Source organism: Balaenoptera musculus, chromosome 15, assembly GCF_009873245.2.
Source record: "Balaenoptera musculus isolate JJ_BM4_2016_0621 chromosome 15, mBalMus1.pri.v3, whole genome shotgun sequence".
Taxonomy (NCBI): domain Eukaryota; kingdom Metazoa; phylum Chordata; class Mammalia; order Artiodactyla; family Balaenopteridae; genus Balaenoptera; species Balaenoptera musculus.
The window spans coordinates 84,436,371-84,455,461 of record NC_045799.1 but is presented as its reverse complement, the minus strand read 5'-3'; the positions used below and the strand labels follow the sequence as shown (position 1 = coordinate 84,455,461).

The 19,091-nt window shown below is 58.0% G+C and overlaps 2 protein-coding genes across 2 annotated transcripts in view; both read right to left on the bottom strand.

Annotated features, from left to right (window-relative positions):
- Positions 1-2,183, bottom strand: part of FBXL18 (F-box and leucine rich repeat protein 18) — a 40,374-nt gene extending 38,191 nt beyond the window's left edge. Inside the window, exon 1 of the mRNA XM_036826056.1 lies at positions 2,057-2,183. Coding sequence (XP_036681951.1) covers positions 2,057-2,074 — 18 coding nt within the window. The 5' untranslated portion in view covers positions 2,075-2,183. The remainder of the gene's footprint in view (positions 1-2,056) is intronic.
- Positions 2,184-9,007: 6,824 nt separating this feature from the next.
- On the bottom strand, positions 9,008-12,463 carry ACTB (actin beta). Its single transcript, XM_036826077.1, has 6 exons — positions 12,343-12,463; positions 11,492-11,620; positions 11,104-11,343; positions 10,192-10,630; positions 9,925-10,106; positions 9,008-9,783 (listed from the first exon to the last, which is right to left on the bottom strand). The coding sequence occupies exons 2-6, from the start codon at positions 11,612-11,614 to the stop codon at positions 9,640-9,642; spliced, it is 1,128 nt and encodes a 375-aa protein (XP_036681972.1). The 5' UTR covers positions 11,615-11,620; positions 12,343-12,463; the 3' UTR covers positions 9,008-9,639.
- Positions 12,464-19,091: the final 6,628 nt, after the last annotated feature.

Below are 19,091 nucleotides of genomic sequence, written 5' to 3'. Positions count from 1 at the left end.
GGTTCAAGCCCTGGTCCGGGAAGATCCCACATGCCGTGGAGCCACTAAGCCCGTGCGCCACAACTACTGAGCCTGCGCTCTAGAGCCCACTAGCCACAACTACTGAGCCCGCATGCCGCAACTACTGAAGCCCGCGTGCCTAGAGCCCGTGCTCCGCAACGAGAAGCCACCGCAATAAGAAGCCCGCGCACCGCAACGAACAGTAGCCTGCAGTCACCGCAGCTAGAGAAGAGGCCGCATGCAGCAACGAAGACCCAACACCACCAAAAATAAAAAAATAAATTTATAAAAAATAAAAAAATTTTAAAAATAATTAGACCGTCCCAGAGAAAGGGACCTTGATCATGTCCAGGATAGAGCAAGACTCCCCCTCTCTCCTCTCAAGCCAAAAGACCCTCACTGGGGCTTCCCTGGTGGCGCAGTGGTTGGGAATCTGCCTGCCAATGCAGGGGACACGGGTTCGAGCCCTGGTCTGGGAGGATCCCACATGCCACGGAGCAACTGGGCCCGTGAGCCACATCTACTGAGCCTGCGCATCTGGAGCCTGTGCTCCGCAACAAGAGAGGCCGCGACAGTGAGAGGCCCGCGCACCGCGGTGAAGAGTGGCCCCCGCTCGCTGCAACTAGAGAAAGCCCTCGCACAGAAACGAAGACCCAACACAGCCAAATAAATAAATAAATAAATAAATAAAATTTTAAAAACTTGCTATCACTACACATTTTATAAAAAAAAGACCCTCACGATGGGACAAGAGGCCTCACTGGGCAGGGCCCCGACATATGATTCAAGGAACAGAGGGGCCTTTGCGCCAGGACCCCTAAGACCAAGGTGCCTGACAGCCCCCCCCACCCCCGCGCAAGCACACGCGACTAACGGGAATCTGCTAACGCAGCCAGGCTATACCCCCAGGATTCTTCCTGAGGGAGCTGGTACTCTCTGGCCCTTCAATCCTACTACCAGCGAGCAGGTGGGCCCCACACCTTCCCCCTCAATCAAGGGGCCACTTCCGAGCCAAATCCGCTTCAAATGAAGAACAGCTATCGGCAACCCCAGCCGCCTCCCACGCACTCATGCCGCACGCGCTCCTGCTCCCCCGAACACGAGCAAGCCCGCAAGGCTTAGGGAGTACGCTCGACGGCCTGAGTCCCGGACCACAGGTATAAATACACGTGCACACAGGTACACAAACAGGTAGGTGGGAATCAACAAAAGGGAAGACCCTAGTCACTGTCCGGATCCCCCATTTCCTGGTCTACAAATTCCCTGCACCCCATTATAGGAACTCGGTGGGTTTCTCCGTCCGACTCAGATTTGTGGAGCACTGGGAAAGAAATTCAGGGTGAGTCACAAGTCCCCCAGGTGAAATGGCTTTTCCTCCACCACCCCCCAAGTCACACAACAAGCAGGCTCAGAGGAAAGTGGGCTGGACTGAAACCGAACGTTCAGCGACACAGGATGGGATGGGAAGGGAAGTGGGCAGGGAGGAGGAACGTCTCAGAGCTCCAAGGGCTGAGCCAAGGCACAGGGGCATGGGAAGAGGGCCTGGGAGACCTAGAGGAGCTGGAAACTCTGGGGAAGGCGGGAGAGGGGGAGAAGTCTGCCGATCAGGAATGCGGGACCGGCAAACGGATGGAAAACCGAAAGTTGGGAGAGCTTATGCCTTCGGATACAGGATGAGGTCCTAGGGGGCGGGATGGGTCAAGGATGGGGGATGGGGGATGGGGTAAGGGGTAAGGGGCAAGGGGCAAGGGGTAAGGGGCAAGGGGCAAGGCCAGGGTAGGGATGGGAAGGACGGGGCGAGGCCAAGGCCAGGGTCGGGGCAGGAAGGACCAAGCCAGGCCGACGCCAGGGTCGGAGTGGGAAGAACTGAGCGGGGCCGCGGCGGCGGGGGTCAGGATGGGAAGCACAGAGTCAGCAGAGGTCAGGACGGGAAGGATGGAGCGGGAAAGGGAGCGAGACGGAAAGGACGCAGGGGAACAGGAGTCGGGGTGTGGAGGACCGAGCGGGACCAAAGCCGGCGGGAAGGGAGGAGAGTAGAGACAGGCGCCTGGCGTACCTCTCTGACACTGGCCATGTCGAGGGCGAGACGAGCCGCTGCCGCCGGAGCCAGAACTCCGAGGCCTTCCGCCTGGCTGACCAGGGATGCTCAAAGCCGGCGCGTCCGAGGCTCCACAGACACCCGGGGCAGGGGGCGGGGCCTCTCGCCACTTCCGGCGCCCGCCGATACGCACTTCCGCTAGCCCGCGGGCGGGTCCCGCGCGGCCGTCATGTTGGGTGCGGCGTGCAGCCAAGGACCGGGTAGGGCTGGGTAGAGCGCGGGCATCCCAGCCCGGCTGCACTTGCTCTCCGACGTCATGTCCCGCTCCTCGGCTCTCTGCACGCCCCTTTCCAGCCACACAGGCCCCCTCTTGCCGGCCCAGCACTCTCCTGACTCTAGGCCTTTGCATTTGCCGGCCCCAGTGCCTGCAGTGTTCAGAAACCACCTGTCAGAGAGCCGGTCCCTGAGCCCCTTGCAGAAAATAGCATCACCCCCTCCCCATTCTCGCAAACACACACCTAACCTAACAAATAACCTTGTCCTCTGTTATTTTTCTCCATAACTCTTTGCACTATCTGATCTACTGTACCTTTTTTTTTTTCCTGTCCTCCCCAATAAACTGTAAACGCCCTGTACCTAGAAAGCTCCCTGACATGGGCGCTGAATAAATATTTTCTGGGTAAATTAGTGTATGGATGATATGCTCTCACCTGTAACCTTTTGCATTTACAAATCATTTACTAATAAAGATTTGTGGGGAAAGAAAGAACTGGATATGAATGCTAGAAGTCAGAAATGAAGACGTTGAGGCTTCCCTGGTGGCGCAGTGGTTGGGAATCCGCCTGCCAACGCAGGGAACACGGGCTCGAGCCCTGGTCCAGGAAGATCCCACATGCCCGCGGAGCAACTAAGTCCGTGCGCCACAACTACTGAGCCTGCGCTCTAGAGCCCGCGAGCTGCAACTACTGAAGCCCACGTGCCTAGAGCCCATCCACCGCAATGAGAAGCCTGTGCGCCGCAATGAAAAGTAGCCCCAGCTCTCCGCAACTAGAGAAAACGCCTGCGCAGCAATGAAGACCCAACGCAGCCAAAACTAAATAAGTAAATAAATTTATTAAAAAAAAAAAAAAAGAAATGAAGATGTTGACTGGGCCATGCTCCCTCCAAAGACTCAAGGGAAGAATCCTTCCTTGATTTTTTTAAAATATATTTTATATTTTATTTAATATATTTTAATATATTTTAATTTATTTATTTTATTTATTTAAATATAAATTTATTTAAATTTATTATTTATCTTGTTTCCAAATAAGGTCACATTCTGAGATTCCAGGTGAACCTGAATCTTTGGGGGACGCTATTCAACCCAGTACATCAAGCTTCATATCACACTCTCCCTGGGCCTCATTCCCCTCCCACCTCACCAGGTTGAGCCAGTTTGTATCCAGAGAACTCTGATGGCTCCAACTGTGGGCGGACCACCATGGGGACAGGCACAGTCCTTGCCTCAAAGAGCTCATGGTTAGGTTAAAGGTTAGGAACCACTTGAGGCAAACACGTGTTAACGGGGTTCCCATTGTTTTTTGTTTACTATCAAAACCTCAACAGTGAAGCCCAACTCTGACTCAGGCAGGCATCTGAGGGTTTCACAGAGGCCCACGTTCTTCTGACTCCCTGACCCATTCCTTTTCTTCCCCTATAAGCCATAATCAGGTATGTTTCTCATTGTGGCAGATGTGTTTATTTTCCCTCCCCCACTAGAACAGGGCATGGCTGCAGCAGACCCTTGATCAACATTTGTCAAATCAATGATTGATTAAATGAGATTATGCAGGTACGTATCCAGCAGAGAGGAGCTATTCAATACACAGAAGCTGTAACCTCTACCACTCTTACTCTTTCTAATGAGGAAGGAGTCTCACATTTCCTGGGCATCCCCAATTCTGAGGAACATTTGAGTTGGAAATCACTGCGTGTGGGGCGGGGGAGTCAGCCCCGGTGCCTCACTGCTCTCACTCTGTCACAAGCCTTTCCAGGTTTCGATGACACTTCCTCACAGCGTCCACCGAGAAGTGTAGGTGAATGGATAAATGAACTGTAGTCCATCTGAACCGTGGAATAATATTCAACACTAGAAAGAAATGGGCTATCAAGCCGTGAAAAGACATGGAGGAGGGACTTCCCTGGTGGCGCAGTGGTAAGAATCCCCCTGCCAACGCAGGGGACACGGGTTCAAGCCCTGGTCCGGGAAGAGCCCACATGCTGCAGAGCAACTAAGCCTGTGCGCCACAACTACTGAGCCTGTGCTCTAGAGCCCGCGAGCCACAACTACTGAAGCCCGCGCGCCTAGAGCCCATGTTCTGCAACAAGAGAAGCCACTGCAATGAGAAGCACGCACACTGCAACAAAGAGCAGCCCCCCCTCGCCACAACTAGAGAAAGCCTGTGAGCAGCAACGAAGACCCAACGCAGCCAAAAATAAATAAATAAATAAATAGATAGATAAATTTTTAAAAATAATAATAAATTAAAAATTAATTAATTAAAAAAAAAGACATGGAGGAAACTTAACTGCATATTACTGAGTGAAAGAAGCCAATCTGAAAAAGCTACATACTGTATGATCCCAACTACATGATGTTCTGGAAAAGGCAAAAATTATGGAGATAATAATAAGATCAGTGGTTGCCAGGACTTAGGGAGACCAGGGCAGGGAGGAATAGGCGGTGCACAGAGGATTTTCAGGGCAGTGAAACTACTCTGTATGATACTGTAATGGTGGATGCCTGTTCAAACCCATACAATGTAAACACCAAGGGTGAACGCCAATGTAAATTACGGGTGATACGATGTGTCAATGTAGGTTTCATCAGGGGTAACAAATGTGCTGCTCTGCTCTGCTCTCTGGCTCTAGCCGGGATGTTGATGGTGGAGGAGGTTATGCAAGCCCGGGATGTATGGGAAATCTCAGTACCTTCCTCTCAATTTTGCTGTGAACCTAAAACTGCTCTAAAAATTAAATTTTATTACTTTTGAAATATGTATATCTGACCTGCTCACTCCTGAAGGCGCTCCCTCTGCCTTTGCCTGTGTTGTTGCCTCTGTCAGGTGGCTCTCACCCCAACTCTGACTCATTTCTCAACATCCCTTCCACAGAAAACCTTCCCCTCCCCCCGACCAGGTCACTGTTCCATTATTCTCTGTCACCATTCCTCCAAGTATTTCTTTTTTTTTTTTTTTTTAAAGAAATTCATGTTCTTTATTTATTTATTTATTTATTTATTTAGGACTGTGTTGAGTCTTCGTTTCTGTGCGAGGGCTTTCTCTAGTTGCGGCAAGTGGGGACCACTCTTCATCGCGGTGCGCGGGCCTCTCACCATCGCGGCCTCTCTTGTTGTGGAGCACAGGCTCCAGACGCGCAGGCTCAGTAATTGTGGCTCACGGGCCCAGTTGCTCCGTGGCATGTGGGATCTTCCCAGACCAGGGCTCGAACCCGTGTCCCCTGCATTGGCAGGCAGATTCTCAACCACTGCGCCACCAGGGAAGCCCCCTCCAAGTATTTCTTGAAGGCATTTATCCCAGTGGATAATTAAGAGCCATCAGTATGAGTTTTTGGTCCACATCTGTCCTCCCACCAGTCCAATGCCATCCACTAGAATTTTCTACAAGGTTGAGAATGTTCCATACCTGTGCTGTCCAATGGGCACTTGAAATGTGACTTGTGCAACTGAAGAACTGAATTCTTGTAATTAATCTAAATATAAATAGCTATGTGTGGCTCGTGGCCCCCTAGGGGACAGTGCAGCAAGATTGGAAGCCCTGGGAATTCCCTGGCAGTCCAGTGGTTAGGGCTCCACACTTTTACTGCCGAGGGCCCAGATTGGATCCTGGCTGGAGAACTAAAATCCCACAAGCTGTGTGATGCAGTGGGAAAAAAAAAAAAAAAATACTGGCAGCCCTGTGAGGGCAGGGACAATGTCGCAATACTACTGCAGAACTCCCTCCCTCTAGAACTGTGGGGCTGCTTGAAATGTTAAGTTGAATGATGACTAAGGTGAATGAGTGAATGAAGGCGCCAACCGTGGCTCTGAATGATCCCAGCTCCCGAGTCCCTTGGGTGATTCCAGGCTAGAGGGTGTGTTCCAATCCTGCCACTGGCCCCTCAGAGCTGCCTCACAGCCCCAGGTCCCCCCAGAGAAGACAACTGGCCCGCAGAGGATCCAAGAATCCTCCCTGTGTCCTCACTGCTGGGATCCAGGAAGACACGTCAGGATGAAAGGAACCACCCAGGGTTCTCAGCCCCCGCACTTGCCAAGACTCCCCTCCTCTCAGGGCACCTGTTAGGGTGGAGTTCCATCCAGGCAGGGGGTGCTTCACAGAGGAGGGACATTCCAGCAAGAGATGGTTTCAGCTCCTTAAGAAGGTGAACCTCAGGTGGTCAGAGCGGCCTCATGGGGGAGCCAGCCACCTGAGAAAGCAAGGAGCCTCCTGGCCCAGGGCAGAGGTGGCTCGAGGGTCAGAGTGCAGAAGCCAAAGTTCTGTAAAGGATGGTTGTGTTGGGCTGAACCTGGCCTTTTCTGGCCTGTTGCTCTGTTGGGCTTCACAGGTATTAGGGTCAAATTCCAGCTTCCTCACTTATAAGGTGGGTCACCTGGGGCCAGCGCACCTGTCCTCCCTGAGCTTCAGTTTCCTAATCTGTAAAATGGGTGCTGAGAGGAAGGCGGCAGGTAATGCAGCACCCTCTGGCTTAGCCCAGATGATCAGCCCAGCTGTTGCCCCGGGAGGAAAGGAGCAGCACCTAAAGGGTCAAATGTGTGTCTCCTTTCAAAGGAAAAGACTGAGGGAGCACCTGCTCACAGCACCCCTCCAGCTGTTACTGACATTCCCATTTCTCAGATGGGCATGTGGACAGTAACGTGACTTCCCAGGGCCACATAGAAAAGACACATAGCCCCATCCACCCTCCCATTCATCCCCGGGCCTCTGTCCTCAGTCAATCAGGGCCTCTGCCTGAGACATGCACGCCCACACTTCCACCTGCCCAGGCGATGTCGACTGGCCAGCTCCCGCATCCCTCCCACAGGAAGCCCTCTGAAGAAGCCTCCTGTTCAAGAGCCACGGATACCCCCATCCCCCCATCAGCCAGGTTTATGGTCCTTTATTACCTTATTTGTTGGAAAAGGGCAAAATGATGATTGCTTTTTTTCCTTTTTTTTAACCTCTATTTCTTAGTTTTTTTTCAGCTTCACTGAGGTAGTTTGATGAGCTTTGATGTATGTCTACACCCGTGACACCATCACGCATCAACATGATGAATGTCTCCATTTTTCCCAGACCGACACGCAGCTGCTACTCTTTCTTCTTCTCATTATCACCACTGGTACTGGTACATTCCTATTTATTCTGTCTTGCCCAGTAAGCTGGGCACCTCGTGAGGGCAGGAAACACACCTGATTTCTTCTCCACTGCATCCCATGGCGCGGCGCAATGCCTAGCACAAATAGTGTGAGGGAGGAAGGGAGGAAGAGAGAAAGGGAGGGAGGGAGAGAGGGGAGTCTCCAGACTGACAGCTTCTCCAGTGCAGGGTCTGTGTCCAAGACATCAGCACAAGTAGGTACTCAACTCTTATCGGTGGAAACTTACTTGCAGCTCCCAGAGCCCAGGGCTCACCACCATCCCTGAATTAGACCAAAAGAGCTGGAGCTGACCGGAGAGGGGCTTCCCTTCCTGGTTCCCGGGCCTCTAAGACTGCACAGGGTCAGGGCGAAGCATCCTCCATGCTCTTCCTCTGGGCCAGCTGATAGAGGGCAGCGCCCTGGGGAACAGGACACCTTCCGGATGGCACATTCTGCACCCGCCATGCTGTTTCATGTACTGACCTAGGAAAATCTGCCCAGGTTAGCCCTGGGGACCGCGGGCTCCCCTTTGATTTTTGAAGCCATCAGGAGGTCGGACAGCCCTCTTCCCACCACACCCCCCCAAGATGCTGCACAAAAGGTGCCTTTCTGAGGGTCTGCACTGTCCCTAAGATGGGAGGCGGTGGGTCACCCCATCCTCGCGGGCCACAGCTCCCACCGTCCCCAGCGGAGCCCTGGGGGAGCCCCAGGTTCATGGAGGGGAGGGGGCCCCCCAAGGCCTCAAATCTGGATCGACTTGGGGGCCAGTTTCCGTGTCTCACTACCTCTGGCGGTGTGGGAGAAGTCTCACCCACTTTCCCTCCATGTCAACCACAGCTTCTAGCAGAGTGGAGGCCAGCCAGGCTTGGAGAAGAGTCCCAAACTGACCCCGCACTCCAGGCTGCTTCCCGGGGAAGGTTCTTGGGAGAACTGGGCCAGATCTGCACTTGAAACTGGGCACCAAGAATAAAGGATGGCGTCCACCCTCCGGTCAGAAGAATAAAGGATGGTGTCTACCCTACGGTCAGAAGGATGCAGGCCTCAGCCATGCCCCCAGCCAGAGACAAATAGGGCCATCTCTGCCGACCCCACATCCCCTTGCCCACAGGCCTCGGATGGGTGGCGCTGTCCCTTCTATGGGGGTCACTCCAGGTGAGTGGGCAGGTGTTAAGTTTGAGACCCTACCCTCAACCTCAGAGCCCCTGGCTCTCCCCAGGTACTGAAGGGAAGGTGAGGACAAAGCCTGTGGCCTGGGAGACCCCACTATCCCAAGAGGACAGTGAGGAAGCAGCACTCACAGGGACGAAGGTCCCCACCCAGTTCTGCGAGGTGGGTACAGGGACCACAACTCCCTAGCTCCCCACTCTCCCAGCATCTGGACCTCAGAACCCAGCGAGAAATACAGGGGAACAAGGGCCAGGCAGGGAATTCACTCAAACAGGATTAGAGGCCAGAATCCCTAACTCCTCCCACATAACGCCACTCCCCAGACCCTTCAGGGTGAGAGGCGCCTCAGAGCACCCCCAGTGCCCCAGCCTTCTCCCCACCGTCCAACAACGCCAGCCACAAGCCACGTGTTTCTTCAAGGTGTGCACTTTATTGAACTGGTCTCAAGTCAGTGTACAGGTAAGCCCTCCGCACCTCAACCCGCTCCCAGGGGGACCAAAAGCCTTCATACATCTCAAGTTGGGGGACAAAAAGGGGGGCCATGATGGCTGACCATTCAAAATAAAACAAACAAAAAGAACAAGTATTAAGGCAAAGATTAAAAAAAAAAAAATTGTGGAGTACATAATTTACACAAAAGCAATGCTATCACCCTCCCCTATGTGGACTCGGGCGAGGACTGGCCCTTCTCCTAAGGGAGAAGTGGGGCGGTTTTTGGGAAGGCAAGGGACTTCCTGTAACAATGCATCTCACGATATTTGGAATGACTATTAAAAAAAAAAAAAAAAAAAAGAACAATGTACAATCAAAGTCCTCGGCCACATTGTAGAACTTTGGGGATGCTCCATCCAACCGACTGCTGTCACCTTCACCGTTCCAGTTTTTAAATCCTGAGTCAAGCGCAAAAAAAAAAAACAAAACCAAAAAAGACAAAAAAAAAAAAAAAAAAAAAACCAAATAAAGCCATGCCAATCTCATCTCGTTTTCTGCACAAGTTAGGTTTTGTCAAGAAAAGGGTGTAACGCAACTAACAGTCCGCCTAGAAGCATTTGCGGTGGACGATGGAGGGGCCGGACTCGTCGTACTCCTGCTTGCTGATCCACATCTGCTGGAAGGTGGACAGCGAGGCCAGGATGGAGCCGCCGATCCACACGGAGTACTTGCGCTCGGGCGGGGCGATGATCTGGGGAGAGAAGGGGCAGTGAGGGCTCCGGCCGGCCCAGCCCTGGTACACCAGGGGCCTACAGCAAGGCGGCTGCCTTGACAACCACCACGCTCATCTGCACCCCCCAGGCGCCCAGGCCAGCTCAGGCCAGGCACTCACCTTGATCTTCATCGTGCTGGGAGCCAGGGCGGTGATCTCCTTCTGCATCCTGTCGGCGATGCCTGGGTACATGGTGGTCCCGCCAGACAGCACCGTGTTGGCGTAGAGGTCCTTGCGGATGTCGACGTCACACTTCATGATGGAATTGAAGGTAGTTTCGTGGATGCCACAGGATTCCATGCCTGAGGAGAAAGAGAAGCCAGACTTAGCTTCCAGTGTGACCAGAGTGACCCTCGTGTGGGGCGGGCATGAGACCTCCTTACTCACCCAGGAAGGAAGGCTGGAAGAGAGCCTCAGGGCAGCGGAACCGCTCGTTGCCAATGGTGATGACCTGACCATCGGGCAGCTCGTAGCTCTTCTCCAGGGAGGAGCTGGAGGCCGCGGTGGCCATCTCCTGCTCGAAGTCCAGGGCGACGTAGCAGAGCTTCTCCTTGATGTCACGTACGATTTCCCGCTCGGCCGTGGTGGTGAAGCTGTAGCCACGCTCCGTGAGGATCTTCATGAGGTAGTCCGTCAGGTCCCGGCCAGCCAGGTCCAGACGCAGGATGGCATGGGGGAGGGCGTACCCCTCGTAGATAGGCACCGTGTGGGTGACCCCATCACCGGAGTCCATCACGATGCCAGTGGTGCGGCCAGAGGCGTACAAGGACAGCACAGCCTGGATGGCCACGTACATGGCTGGGGTGTTGAAGGTCTCGAACATGATCTGCACAGAGAGATGGACCATGTCACACCTGGGAAGCCACCGGGAGCAGTCAGGCCAGACTGGGCAAAGATTAAAAAAAGATTGCAAAGACATGCAAAGAGTGCAAGGAACATGACTAAGTGTGCTGGGGCTCCCAGGACGGGGATTCACTTCAGATCTATTGTGCACCTACTGAATACACACGCCAAGGCCACTTTATAGCAGCCTCGTCGGCTTTGTCACACGAGCCAGTGTTAGTACCTACACCCACAGCACTTTATGCTTTCAACACCTAGTCAGAAAAGCAAACACAAGAAAAAGATTCCATCTGGGAAAAAGCAAATAGAACCTGCAGAGTTCCAAAGGAGACTCAGGTCAGAGAAGAAAGTCCTAGGAAAATGGCAGAAGAAAGAACAAGTGAGAAAGGGCGTGGCAAAGAAGGGCAAGAAACGAGGTGCAGGGGGGCGCCCAGGCGAGGCCGGCGGGCCACTGACCTGGGTCATCTTCTCACGGTTGGCCTTGGGGTTCAGGGGGGCCTCGGTCAGCAGAACGGGGTGCTCCTCGGGGGCCACACGCAGCTCGTTGTAGAAGGTGTGGTGCCAGATCTTCTCCATGTCGTCCCAGTTGGTGACGATGCCGTGTTCGATGGGGTACTTGAGGGTCAGGATGCCTCTCTTGCTCTGGGCCTCATCACCCACATAGGAGTCCTTCTGGCCCATGCCCACCATCACACCCTGCGGAGGGAGGAGCAAGGCGCCTTCAACTCAGGCACTGCCCCACCGACCCTCACCCAGAAAAACGAAGGCCTCCCCCTTCCTCCCTCCGCCTGCTCCCGAGAGGGGAGCCCCACCCACCAAGTCAGACCCGAGGCGGGCGCCTTACCTGGTGCCGGGGGCGCCCCACGATGGAGGGGAAGACGGCCCGGGGAGCATCGTCACCCGCGAAGCCGGCCTTGCACATGCCGGAGCCGTTGTCGACCACAAGCGCAGCAATATCGTCATCCATGGCGAACTGCGGGGAGACCAGGACCATGAGCCGTGCGGCCGCCCCCGCCCTACCCACTTCCGGCGCACCGCGCCTTGGAGCCGCCAGGGGGCGCCGGCGCGCGCCCAGATTGGGGACAAAGGAAGCCGGCCGGCCGCGTTATTACCATAAAAGGCAAACGAGGGTTGGAGGCGGCCCCGCCGCTCGCGGCAGGAAGCCAGGCCTCCGCCCCCCCACACCGGGCGCCGGCCCCGCCCCGCCCAAAAAACACCACCCGGCGAACGCGCAGCGGCCACACCCGCGGGAGCCGGCGGCGCGAGAAGGAAGTGCGCGCAGGCGCTCTCGCGCCGCGGCGACCCCACCCCTTCCGGCCGGCCGCCCCGCCCTCGCTTCCCGAGCCTAACGCGCACACGCACGCGCACTGGTGTCCCCAGCCCCCACCCGGCCCTGCTGCCCCGCCGCGCCCACCCACCCTCCCGCCTCGCCGCCTCGCCGCCTCGCCGCCCCGCTGCCCCGCCGTCCCGCCGGCGGAGCGAGCCGCCCGCTCGGACAAAGACCCGCAGCCGCCCCGGTCCCGACGGAAACATTCTGGGAGCGCGCCCCGAGCGCAGCTCCGGCCCCGAGCTAGGAGCCCATGAGTTCACTCCCCGCAGCCGAGAGGCTGTCCACGGGGCCGGGATCGCGGGGCTGCCTGCCCGGAGGAGGCGCGGGCCCAGCGCATCAGCGGCCCGGCCGGCGCGGGGCCCTACCTGGTGGCGGTGTAGACCGGCGGCGAAGGCGGAGCGGCGAGGGCGAGGGGGCCTGTGCTGGCGGAGTGGACGCGGTCTCGGCTGTGGCTGCGCGTCGCGCCGCCGGGTTTTATAGGGCGCCGCCGCGGCCGCTCGAGCCATAAAAGGCAACTTTCGAAACGGCCAGCGCTGATTGGCCCCGCGCCGCTCACTCACCGGCCTCGCCGCACAGTGCAGCATTTTTTTACCCCCTCTCCCCTCCTTTTGCAAAAAAAAAAAAAAAAAAAAAAAGAGAGAGAGCGATGGACTGGGAGAGAGCGAGAGCGAGATTGAGGAAGAGGAGGGAGAGAGTTTTGGCTTTGGGTGCTGGGCCCGCGGGTCGGGGGGTGCGAGCCCTGGGCCGCCGCCCCGCTGAGCAGTGCCCGGTCCGGCCCCGCGTGGCCAGGCCTGCACCCGGCCTGCCTGCCTCTCCGGGTCCCCCCACACCGGGACCCTCCGGGTGTGGATGCCCCAGAGCAGTGAGCGACCCGGTGGGCAAGGGTCAGCACAGATGCGAGGGTGCCTGCTTGCTGTGGGAGCATACTTAAGGAACAGTTGTGGGGGGAGGGGTGGGCAACGAGTCACCCCCTTTGCCCACGTTAGCTCCAGTGCCCAGAAAGCCTGGGTTACAGGGGGGCCTCTGACTGGGGGTGCTGAGCTTGCTGAGTGGGATTCTCCGTTTGCTAAGGTGCACATTACTACTCAGAGACCTCGGGCTGAGGACCATGGTGTTTCATGGGGGAGTCAGGGGGGCTGGTGGCCATTTAACAGGGGCTTCAAGACCACAGTACCCAGGGACAGGGCCGGCCCCCAGGGGCCAGCAGCTAGAAGTTCCCTGTGAGGAGGACTCCAAATCTCCCCTGCTGCAGACCTGGGGAGTGGTGGGCTCTGGAGCAGAGAAACTGTTCCCATGGAGCTGGGCTGCCTCGGAGCTGCCTGGTCACGCCCAGCCAAGGCCAAGCCTGGGCTGTTGGCCGGCGACCCGGGCAGCTGCCGGCCACTGCTGGGCGCAGGCAGGCAGGGCCGTTCGTCACAGCTCTGGGGCCCGGGGCCCACCGTCCATCGTCTGTCCGTCATGTGCAGCCACAGCTGAACTGCCCTCCTGGACCATCTGGAGGCCACCAAGGACTGGGGAAGGACACTCAGTGTGCCAGAGAGGAGTGAGGGTGAGGGGGTAGAGCGGCGGTGACAGTGGCTGAAGGCCAGCTGCCCTCAGAGAAGACCCCCCCACAGTACCCGCTCCTGCCCTGGGTCTCTCCACCAAACCCTGGGGCAGACCTGGGTGCTCCACAGTGTTCTGGGTGGTTCCCTGCTCTGAGAAGTGCCAGGCCGGCAGGGAGAGCCTGCCACCCAGAGGGTGGCTGACAGTGGTCACTGTGTGGTAAAAGGAAACCCAGAGGCCATGGAACCCCCAGAGGGGCATCTGGCCCAACCTGGAGGAGCATGCATCCTCTCGGAGGTGGTGGCAAGCTGAATTTTCACACAAGGGAAAACGGGAAGGGTGGTCCAGGTAGGGGCCCTGGCCTGTCGCCCGTGGTCTGTGTCCAGGCACCCCAGGTCTGCCCAGGGCTTTGCGACACATAGTAGGTGCTCACTGAGCGTGTGTTGAAACCAGCAAAAGATTAGTCCATATATGGAGGTGGAATCTGGCCAGGGCAGAGGCAGCTTGGTCCAGCCCACTGCAGGAGGCTAGTGGTGGCAGGGCTCTTTGAAGGCTGCAGAGGCCACAAACAGGTAGAAAGGGTGACCGTCTCCCAGCGCGCAGCAGAGCGCACGGGCTCAGAGCCACCTGCCAGCGTTCCCAGGGATCTGCTCTCGGTGGCTCCCCCAGCCCCGCCCCGGGCCTGGGCAAATGTTCCCAGCCCGTCCACTCCCTGCTTCCCAGGGGCCGGACTGCCCTGTCCCTGGCCTTGTGTGTCTCATTCACGGGCGTCCGGCCAGCCACCCTGGGACCTGCCAACCCTGTGATTCAGGAGCTGTGGTGGGGGGTTGGGGGGTGGGGGGGGTGACCCTCTTTGCTGCTGGTTGATGAGGGCTGTTCCTGGCTCTTCACTAAGCCTGGTGGGTGCCGGACAGACTGGGACCAGGGCTGCAGGGCAAGGCGTGGGAGACTCGGGTGGCTCCAGGCAGCTACATGGGATGGAGAGCAAGGCTGGTCCCCAGGCAGGGCCTGTGCTGCCACCTCGCCGCTTCTCAACCAGGGGCCGGCCGAGGGGCAGGCAGCAGCTGGGTAGTCTCCTATGCATCCTTCAAGGCCCATCCCAGAAGGCCCCTCCTTAAGAGTCCTTTGGCATCTGCAGTGTATCCCCCCTCCCACCAAAGTCCACTGCACAGGGCCGGCATTTATAACTGGGCCTCCCCGACCAGTCTGTGAGCCCTTTCGGGTCTCTGACCCGTCCACCTCTGCCCACCGTACCCTCCCCAGGGCTCTGATCTGTTGAATGAATAAGTGACCACTTGGGTGTCCTAGGCCCTGAGAAAGGACCCTGGGAAGATGGAGAGTTGGGGGTTGGGGGCTGCAGGCCTAGGGGGATAGGAGGAGCTGAAGAGAGACAGCCAGCCAGAGGAGGAAAAGAGGAAGTGGAGGGGCCAGAGGAAGAGGGAGGAGACCTCCGGAGAGGAAGTGAACAGGTTCTTTGCTCTCGCTCTCCGAGAACTTTGCCCTTGCAGGGAGTTTTCAGAGCTGTCACCCGGGCAGGCACACAGCCCCCGGGGCCCTTAGCTGGCTCAGCCAATGGGGACTTCACTTGCGTTTCTGGTGCTTTTTTTTTTTTTCCTCTTGCGGGTCCCCTCCCTGTGAGGCCTCCAGGCCAGGGGACCTTTACAGCCCATAGCAAAGGACCACTCCCCGCCTTCCTCCAGAACTGGCCACCCAGCCACCTTGCTCTGGGTGTTCGGGCCCCACTGCTGCCCTGACCCGCGGGGAACCCAAGCTCCATTTTTCAGAGGAAGAAACTGAGGCAGGACAGAGAAGGGGAGGAGACCTTAGGAAGACCTTAGACTGTTGGCTCCAGGAGGGCAGAGCCCCTGCGCACTGTAGGTCCTCAGTGAGGAGCAACTGATGAGCAGCATTCTAGCAAATACACCCCTTGCTACAGATGAGGAAACTGAGGCCAGACTGGAAAAGGGCTCGGAGTCCGGTGTGAGGGACTCCAGGTGTAGGGCCTGGAGGCCTCTCACTGCCCCTCCCTGGGTAAAGTGTCCCCTGCAGTGTGAAGTGTCCTCAGGGACTGGGACCAAAGGCTGTTCCAAAGTCTAAGTTCTTGGGTCCCACCTCTGTCCTCAGTGCTTATCTCCTGAGGCCCAGAGAAGACAGCCACTGGCCCTTGGTTACACAACAGTGGGTCCTGAGGCCCCAAGCCTGCACGCTGTCACCACCTCTTTCCCCTGCCCTCGTCCCCTGCTCCCAGGATGGTCTCAAGAGGCAATTCTGGACTGCTAAGGTCCTGGGAGGGACTGGGCTTGGGGTGCCTCTGCCTCCTGCCCAACTTCTCCTCAGCCTTCAGGGCCAGCTCTTGGGCTGCCCCCTCCAGGAAGTCTGCTATGACTTCCTCCCTCCTCTACCATAACAGCAGTAAGCTTTCCTGCCCAGAGAGGGGAATTGACCCAGCCAGGATTACACAGCAAGAGCACAGGCAGGAGCTCAACATCCTGGATCACACTGCTCCTGCATCCCACACACTAGCACCGACCAGCCAGACGTGCTTCCAGAGAAGAACAGCACCAGACAACACACTGAATAAAGCAGGTGTGATCCCTGAGACAGACCTCAAACAAGAGAGCAAAAGAGAACAAGTGCTGATGCCCAAGAAGGAAAGCAGCGGATTTTCTCGGGAAGGAGGGAGTCAGGGAAGGCCCTCTGAGGAGGTGCCCAGCCAGCTGAAGGGGGCCCCGGAGGCGGGAAGGATGGGCTGGGCCCTGTGTGCTCTCCTGGGCATCAGCCAGGGCCTTGGTCCCCATCCTGGCCCGGCCTCTAGCCAGAGTCTCTCCCAGGGCTGTCACTGGGCAGCCTCCAGCCCCTCAGCCTGCCCTGGGCCTCCCCTCCTCCCTGATAGAGTTATCCGCCCAAGGGGGATCCCTGCCCCGGAGAAACTGGGAACTTCCAACACTTCTTGGGAGTGTTTTTAAAAATCCTTAAAAACTACCCTCTCTCTTCCTGTCCCCCAGGGCACCCAGAGAAACGCCACCCTCCTGGGGAGTTCCCAGCCTCGCTTATTTGATTGAATTTTTGAGAAATAGATGTAAGTTTCCCTGGGCTTCCCCCGCTACACACACCCAGCTGAGCCCCTTCTGCCGATCCTGGACCCTTCTGCTGGGAGGGCTGGTTGTCCCCGTTCTCCAGATGGGAAACCGAGGTGACCCAGGCAGACCCTGAGTGCTGAGAGGGAGAGGCCCCTTGGGGCCTGACAGCCGTTCAGGCAGACTGGGGGCATCTGGCCTCATGCCCCCCGCCCCAGTTGTGGTCCCAGGCGGCCTTTGAGGTCCACTCCTCACCTGGGCCCACCTCAGCCCACCGGGAGTGGGTGGTGACCTGGTGACTCGGAGCCCTCAGAGGCCAGGTTCCTCTGGTTCTCCAGACAGAGGCCCGAGAAGCTGGGGGACAGGTTGGGCCAAGTGGGGTGGGGTCAGCAGTGATTTCAAGTTCAGGCCAAGCAGGGTTCCGGAGCTCCTGGGCCTGACGCCCCAGAGTGTTGGCAAACACGCCCACGGGAATGGCACAGACAGGAGGCCACGGGGACCCTGCGCCTCAGGCCTCTGTCCCCAGGCTGTGGAAAGGGGCAGGGGGGCATCTGGCCCCAGGGGGACCAGGAGCAGTCAGTGACATGGGGTCTCCCATCCCAGGCACTCAGGGTCACTGGTGTGGGCTCAGCCCCTTCCTGGCAGGGTGGCCTTGTTCCTGCTCCCTTCCTGGCTGAGCCAGGGGCTCCGAAATGCCCTAGGAGCTGCGGGAGCTGGGGGAGCGGAGGTACTACAGCTCCCCAGCTGGAGGGGCCAGAGGAAGTGAAAGGGGAACAGGAAGGGGGAAGGGAGGTGTTGGGAAAGTGCAGGCGGGTGGGCGGGGCGGAGGTGACTCAGGAGCCTCAGGCTCAGCTACCTCAGGGCGAAGCCCGCATCTGCATCCACGAGAGGACAGGGAAGGCAGAGTCCCCAGGGGCCCGCGGGAAGCAGAGCCGAGACCCACCTGCGCACACGGAAAGCTCACCGCACCCCTGCCGGCCAAGCAGGAATCTCCCCATTTCTCAGAAGAGCCAACTGAGATCAGTGAGAGCGGAGAATCGATTACTGATTACCAGAACCCAGGAGTCTGGGCTGGAGCAGGGCGAAGGCCCACAGCCAGTCTCGAGGGGGCCCCCTGAGTCCCTGAGCCTCCAGGGGGCTGCTGTTCTCAGGTGGGCAACCCGAGGCTCAGGGCGGCCAGTGGGCAGCGCAGAGCGGGCTCCCTGCTTGGCCGTGGGGCGCACCTGGGGCCCCCCGTGGGGCCCTCCTGAGCTGGCGCTGGCTTCTCCAGCCTGGGGCCTGGGGCCCATCCAAGCGGAAACCCAATCAGCTGGGCCGCGCAGCCGCGTAACCAGGCTCCGCGGCCAGAAATCTCAGCCGCCGGCTGGGCTGGCCAGGAACCTGAGCCGGCCCGGTGGCCTGAGCTTCCTGATGTCTCCCCTACGCCCAGCCCTGTGCCAGCTGCCGGGGAGACAGGGGACCAGCTCCCCCCCTTGGCCTGCACTGTCTACTGGGACACAGTCCTGACCCCATGAGACTGGTTCTGTACGAGCCCAGAGAAGCCCCATCTCAGGCTTGGGTGTGATGGGTCAGGAGGGGAAGGGGTTTCCCCTGGCACAGCAGCCCCTATTGGGGACCGGGGGCAGTAACCAGGGTTCCCCCTCCCCAGAGGGGCCCTGCTCCCTCCATTTCCCGGGTCCCCAGTGAGTAATTTGGGCTGTCTGAGTCACCCGGGCTGCTGAGACCCCTAGCACTGGGGGCACACAGGTGCTCCTGAGAACACGTGTGCCCACACCTATGACCCAGAACACACGTAGTGGCCAGGCTGGGGCGCTGGTCCCGACCCAGGTAGGACTCAGCCATAAACCCACTGTGCACAGGGCCAGGGGGCCGCATGCTGTGCCCTCTGAGCTAAGCCAGAGTGAAGGGAGCCCCAGAGCAGCTGGGGACCCCAGGAAAGAACATGGCACCCTCTTCCCGCTGCGAGGCCCCACAGAATGGTCAGCTCGGCGTCCCGTCTTTTGGGGACCCTGGTCTTTCCTTTTCTGATCCACTTTCAGGCTCTGTGTTAAGTAGGACTCAGTTCTATCACTCAACCCTGGATGTCCTCGGAAAGGGACTCAGCATCTCTGAGCCCACCAGGGGCAGCAAGACCGAGTGTGGATCGTGCCATCTGGGTGGGCCTTCTGGACCTTTCAGGGGCTTGTCACAGACAGCCTGGAAGGTGGCCATCACCTGCCTACTTACCAAAGGGAAAACCAAGGCCCAGAGATGGGCAGAGTCTCACCCAGCATCACACAGCACATGGGGCAAGCCAGAGCCCAGGCCTGGAGGGCTGGGGCTTCGCATTTTGTGTGCTGCCAGGACGGCACGGAGGATGCTAAGATTTCTGCCGGGAGAACCAGGCTGGTCTGTCCAGGATGGGTGCAGGACCCCGCTCCCCTCGGCCGAGATGGCTCTGAACACAGCCTGAGCAGGCCGACCTGCTGGGACAGCCCAGAAGCCGTGCAGGA

Bases quoted from the DNA above. Each gene is read 5' to 3' on its own strand.
- ACTB (XM_036826077.1), bottom strand. From the start codon at position 11,614: ATGGATGACGATATTGCTGCGCTTGTGGTCGACAACGGCTCCGGCATG. The intron at 10,631-11,103 runs GTCAGTGGCCCG...CTCTCTGTGCAG, and splicing joins ACCGTGAGAAGATGACCCAG to ATCATGTTCGAGACCTTCAA. The intron at 9,784-9,924 runs GTGAGTGCCTGG...TTCTCTCCCCAG, and splicing joins CCAGCACGATGAAGATCAAG to ATCATCGCCCCGCCCGAGCG.